At 36.2% G+C, this 6,904-nt stretch overlaps 1 protein-coding gene across 1 annotated transcript in view; it reads right to left on the bottom strand.

Annotated features, from left to right (window-relative positions):
- Positions 1-5,071: 5,071 nt before the first annotated feature.
- The window catches only part of ZPLD1 (zona pellucida like domain containing 1), a 296,759-nt gene continuing 294,926 nt past the window's right edge, over positions 5,072-6,904 (bottom strand). The window contains exon 11 of the mRNA XM_063957147.1: positions 5,072-6,302. Within this exon, the coding sequence (XP_063813217.1) occupies positions 6,127-6,302 (176 nt within the window). The 3' untranslated portion in view covers positions 5,072-6,126. The remainder of the gene's footprint in view (positions 6,303-6,904) is intronic.

The following is a 6,904-nucleotide window of genomic DNA, read 5'->3' as shown; positions in this document are numbered from 1 at the left end:
AGCAATGGATACCCATTCCATTATGTTCCCACCACACAGTTTTTGTGCATACATTAATGCCAGTGAAAGTTTGGAACTATTCAGCTATGGAATCAGCAGAGCATTGGTGACTTCTACGTACCATGCGCCTTTGCAGTCGTTGACCACGCTCTGTGATTTTACGCGGTCTTCCGCTTCATTGCTGAGTTGTTGTTGTTCCTAAATGCTTCCAATTTCTAATAATATCACTTACAGTTGACCGTGGAATATCCAGCAGGGATGAAATTTCACAAACCATCTTATTGCAAAGGTGGCATCCTATTACAGTACCATGGTTGAAGTCACTTAGCTATTCAAAATGACCCCATTTGTATGATAAATGTTTGCAAATGGAGACTGCATTGCTAGGTGCTTGATTTTATACACCTGTTGCAATGGGTCTGAATAAAACACTTGAATTCAATAACTAACAGTTGTGACCAAATACTTTTGTCCATATAGTGTTTATTGCCCATTGTCTGTGCTGCACAGCCAACACATTATGTCTGTGAACCACGTCTTTCACAGATAAAATGGGATACACACCTGCCGATAGGCTCATGATATACAATCTGTGTCGGTCAGGATCCCGATGCGGGCTGGTTTTTGAATTCAAATTCCCGCCCAACGTTAACCCGCCACAGGAAGTGTATGGGTGGTCGGCAGATCACCCGTACACAATTCTGCAGATATAGTGACCATCAGCTGTGCTGCACAGCTGACATTATACAATAGGTGAGTTTGCCAGAGGTGCAGGATGCTGCTGATCTTGGACTTTTTTTTAAAGCAGCGATTATTATTGATTATTTACAAGGCATGGTTACATATGTCCCATTATGTATGTTTTCTTTTAGGGCAAAGTCTAGTTATAAACTCCAATTTGATAATGCATCTTATTCAAGATATGCAAGTAATTGTTACTGTAGAGTTTTTTTATTATTTTATTTAAATGTGCAAACTACAGTACATAAAAAGCTAATTGGTATGTAAAAAAAATCTATGAAAGATTATAAATCATTAATTGCAAAAATCTGTTATATGCAATGTAGTCCCAAATTATGTCTTTTATGTTTGTACAAACTGGTGTTAACTTACTATATATGCAGAAAACTACAGAACTCTTCTCATCTTCAGTCTCTACAGTGAGTTTAAAGTTTCTGGTGCCTTATGCTATTATACTGTGCACAAATATATGTACTCTGGGTGTTTTCATTTCTGACTGTGTAACTCATAAATGACAACCAATACTTATTGTTCTAATCAGTGCCATTGATATCTGCAGGTTATTTATTTGGGAAACAGAGATGTAAGATCAAAGTGATTGTATACTTTTACAATAAAAGTGACAAAGCATACAATTATATGAATTGCTGGAATAATTGGAAAGTGTACATGCGCTTCCTGACCCTGTAACCTGAGAGACAGTCAGCTTTTACACAGAGGGATTCCCTGCAGTAAGACATGAAATAGGCAGGATGTGAGAGATATTATTTGTTAGCGCACAGTAAGGCTTTTCAGAAACAAATTGAGAAAAATAAAGTGCGTACATCTGAGAAAGTTTATTCTTTACTTTTAAAGATTATGTTTCATGAAAAAGTTTATCTGCCTACCGTTAATTAATATTGCCTTTTATGCATCACTGCTAAATTAAATTGAAAGACATATTCTTAAAAGTTTTACGCAATTTACCCTTTATTATTAAATGCCACCCTATGGTGTTGCAGTGTAAACAGTGTATAATAATTAAAAAACATATTAAGTACTCCACAGTCTGCTTGGAAGTAGAAAGAATAATTAAACTGCATCTCGTAGTAATCCAACACCCCTGTGTTTGGTAAGAAAATTGCTTGGTTAGTGATAATCTCCTCCTGATGGTGTAAGAGTGGCACAACGCTGAGAGCATGGATAAGTGGGACTTCACTATCATAACTGAATGAAACATAAAATAATATATATATAGTCTCAAATTATATCAAAGAGCTTGTTTACTTCATTCTGAATTTAACGCACTTTCATACGTTACTTAAGCCAGACAAAGAATATTAATTAAAAATAAAGATAATGGATTGCTCTACTATAGTATACTACCTTAATTCTGTTAGAGATTTTATAAACAAGCAAGTTCTATTTTTCAGGCATTAACATGTATTACAATTATAATGCTAAGTATTGGCAATGCTTGAAAATGACACAATCTCTTTAAAGGTGGGGAAAACATCTGGTCAATACGTCAGCAGACCACCCATTGTGCCGTCCGAGTGACCAATCAAAGTAAGTGTATACACTCGGTGTGTTGGTCAGGATCCTCAACTGTGATGTCAGTCCCCTACAGCAAGTGTATGGGTGGTTGGTGGACTGCAAATAAACACAGCCAGATGGCCCCATATATCTATAGATATATTGGCCATTGGCTGTGCTGCACAGTTGACACAATGTGTTTGTGAACGAGGTTGTTCACAGACATATTGGGGTACACACCTGCTGATAGGCTCATGATATATTGTCTGTTTTGGTCATGAAATCAAATGCCCACCCATCTGTGATGTCAGCCCCCTACAGCAAGTGTATGGGTGGTCGGCGGACCTCCCGTACACACAGCCAGATGGCCCTATATATCTGCAGATATATTGGCTATCAGCTGTGCTACACAGCTGACAAAATATGTCTGTGAAGGATGTTGTTCACTGACATGTCAGGGGTACACACCAGCCAATGGGCTCATGATATTTCATCCATTTACTTGAACAGCTGATATATCGCCCAGTGTGTTCCCAGCATTAGATTCTATGTATTTGTTTATTTATACCCTTTTAAGACAGAAATGTCTGAAAATCCTTGCTTTTACCTGGCATTTCATTGCCGGGTAGTTTTGCCGGTTTTTACTGGGTTTTTGGCAAATTACCAGGTAGAACTTCTTCAGGAATTTGCCTTTCTGTGTGAAAGGGGTATCATTTATTTTATGTATTTATTTGAATATTTATTTATTCTATTTATTGCTAAAAATATCACTGCTTTCCTGCAATTAAAGATATCACAACTAACATACTGTACCTACAGATGGATCGGTTCATGATACCAGCGTCCAGCATCTCGGCAGTCAGAATGCCATCCCCGGAATCCCTACACTGCTCGGAATGCCGATGATGAAATCCCAGCATAGATCAAAATGCTGGTTCCTGGATCCTGAATGCCGGAATCACTATCGAACTCTGCCAGAACTCATCATTGGTAAGCCTTGATGGAGGAAGGTCAGGTTTAAACTGAGCAGGGAGAGTTAGCTTTAGGCTGTGGGGTGGAGGTTTAGAGTTAAGCTGTGTGGAGGGTGGTTAGAGTTAGACACCCCTGGGAAGGGTTAGAGTTAGACTGCAGGGGTTGGAGGGTTAGGTCTGGACTGCAAGAAAAGGGAGGTTAGGATTAGACACTACTGGGGAGGTTTAGGGTTAGGCTGTGGAGGGGGGAAGGTTAGGATTAGGCTGCAGGAAAGGAGGGTTAGAGGGGTAGAGTGGGTTATACATACTTACCCAACCTCTGTTGGGATTCACTGCTTCAGGATGCCGGTGTTGGTCACATGACCGCTAGCATCTCATCCACTAGGATATCATATGTATCCCCCTACAGAAATGGATAATGCAGTGGTTCTCAAATTGTGGTTCCATGAGGCACTTACAGGGGTGCCACATGTTGGTGGTCCAGTACCAATTAAATTATTTATGGTCAATGTGATAGTCAAAACCAGTGCTGGTAGCTGCTTATCATAAAATATGTGGACAAACAGATGTGCAACTCTGTTCACTATCACATAACTGAACCTAAGGGTGACAAGTAAGCACAATTTACTTCATGTAATTATTTTGCTGGATTTCTCCATAAGAAACATTTGGCCTAAGGGTGCCATGCAAATAATGCTGACACTATAGGGTGCCATGATTCAAGAAAGTTTGGAACCCACTGTTCTAATGGGTTTTGTGTTTGAACAGGAAATTTCACAAATGTGCATGGTTATGTCAAGTTATGCTTTTTGCATCTTCATTCCAAGCATTGCCATTTTACACTGCATTTATGAATTCACATGTGGCTAAATTAATAGTCTTTGGATGAAGCTACAGCATTATGACAGTGAATTCATTCTGCTGTGTGGTGTGGCTAAGCAGGATTAGGAAAACTAAGGCCACATTTCATAATGAAATTGTGAGAAATGTTTTGGACAAATTTGGAATTTGGTAAACATTATACAGATGGTGGTGATCTATTATTTTGGCTTTGTGATACACTTGGAGTAAGATTTTAAAACCTTGTGGTCGAATTCTGTCAGCAGCACATGTAACATTTTGTGCCCAAGGGCAGAATGAGGCATGGAACAGTTTTTACATTTTCACTCATCTTTACAAAAAACAATAAGTTTAGGAAGAGATATTTTATTGTTCTTGATTAAGCAAAACCTTAGTACATATTAACAAAACCCAGGATGATGGAAAAGGTGGTGGATAAGGGCGCATTCACTGAGCTTCACCTGCAGGTTAAACTTAATCTCTCAAAGAGGTTAACCCATAATTGTATCCTTCTAAACTTCAATTAAGGTTTATGGTATTGGAGGTATTGCTGACTGATGCAACCTTTTATCAATGCTTATCAAAAATAAATCCTTTTTGGGCACATTGCTTGCCTTGGTCCTGTAAATAAGCAATTATGGAGTTCTGCCAGAACCTACAACAAAATACACTATGAGGAAGGGCAGATGATTAAAGAGCAGACTCATATGAAAGCCAACTGAAGGTAAAGTGCTTCTTATCTTCCATACTACTTTTTTGTGTCTAACTAAAAATATAATGTACACTAAAGCTGTGAAAGGATGCTGTTAATTTAGCATAGAAAGGAGTTAAGAAATCAGAACATATTATATAAATCAAGAAATACATTACACAACCAAAATTAAATAGGTGAAGATTTACTTTAAAGTCTCTAAAAAAATATTACTAAGAAATGAAAATGGAAAAAACAAAAACAAGGTTTTAAAAACAATATTACATACAACATGTATTTAATATTGAGAGGAAAAACAGAGATTGATATTTGGTGATGTGCTTAAAATATTTAAGTAAGATCTCTGCATTCTATAATTTCTCTAAGATACAGTACAGCTAAAAGCTTAGACACATTCATATATAGCAGTAAGTAAAACCTTCACAGCTTATTTAAACAGAAACAGTACAATAAACACATGCATCTCTATTTTTTGTTCTCTGTTTTGATTAAACTGCATGCATAGGATTAACAATTGTTAGTGTATTTTTTATAGTAATTATTTCCTACCATGTCTTTGCTATTGTATTACCTATTTTATTAATGTTCTTCACACATGCACACATATACACACACACACATGCACGCACGCATACACTTATAAATATATATTTTTATTGATGTGATTATTGCAATAATACAGAGGTGACTACACTTGATACACATTTATTTAAATAGAAGATATATTCACTTAAAATAGGACTGGATTGAGCACTATGTAATAATGGCTCAAAGACATCTTGTTTAGCATTGCTACTGACCTCTGTAAGAGGCCACACAAGTCCTTTATGTACAGGTAAAGTACCACAACCGTCCTGATTGGAATGGCTGTGTTTTCAAAATCATCATTGTTAATGTTAATTTTTGTACTTTAAAAAGCTCATTTCCTGAAACCGATTAATGTAAGTGACCAAATGATCAAATGAAAACTGCAAATTAAAATTATACAGATATCTGATCATTAAAAGTTTAGAACTACTGTACATATCAAGGCATGTCTAGTATAACAAAGTATCATGTTACTCTTAATTGGAGCGTTGTCTAATATATTGGTTAGAATTACTGGGTTATTGCTTGTAAATAGATGAAACGCTTAGGAAGAATATCTTGAACATGGTAATTCACATCTAAAAAGAGCTACGTTTAGATTTCAATAATTGTATTCATCAATGTATCACAGTGCGCTTATCAAAATATAAATTCAAAAAATCTTTAGGATAACATGTTAGGGAAAAAATCCACACAGTGTAATTTTACTGTACATGATGAGGTTAAAATGATAATTAAATATGAGTGCAAAATGTTTCTTCAGTTGAAAGCTGGGTTATGTATACCGCATAAAACCAAACTGTTTTTCTTCTTTCTGTTCAGTAGGGCAAGGGAGATTATGAAGAAGCAGAAGCTGGTGACACCAAGAATAACTACTCCTGAGATAAGTGCGCTTGTTACCGAATTCATCTGAAACTGTGGACTATGTGGTTGAGCTGCAGAAAAAAATAAACAAGAAAAATAGGTACAGTAAATTCATTTAAGTTGTTAAATGGTTCATGCGTGAATGTGGATATATACACACACAATAAAAATGGGGGATTGAAACAGAATAAAAAATGAGAACATGGGAATTGTAGATTAATTGTATATGGAAGAAGGAATTTTAGCAGTGATTTTCATAGTAGCAGATTAATGAAGATTATAATGTAGCATATGTATAGGACTATGAAGTTTGTGAGATATATACAGTATGGCTTTATGGAGTTTGTAAGATTCATATGGATCTAGCGACTTTACATTGAGATACTGTATACATATTGGACAATAGACTAGTAGTTTGTGAGATACATATCGGACTATGAATGTACATACAGATGAAATAGAACACTGTGGATTTATATCTCTATATAATAATGGAGCTCCTTTCTGGTAGTGGTTTGCTATAAGTATAGGGACAGCAGCAGTGATATGAGAGAGAATGCATTATTTAATGCTATATTTATTTCTGATAGTCTTTACTAGATTGTGATATTAGGACATATCTACACTTTATATTAATGCTGATCTAATACTGATGGCATGGGTATTGGAATAA

This window comes from Pseudophryne corroboree, chromosome 2, assembly GCF_028390025.1.
Source record: "Pseudophryne corroboree isolate aPseCor3 chromosome 2, aPseCor3.hap2, whole genome shotgun sequence".
NCBI classification, from domain to species: Eukaryota; Metazoa; Chordata; class Amphibia; order Anura; family Myobatrachidae; genus Pseudophryne; species Pseudophryne corroboree.
Note: the sequence above shows the minus strand (reverse complement) of the source record. Positions and strands in the feature narration are given on the sequence as shown.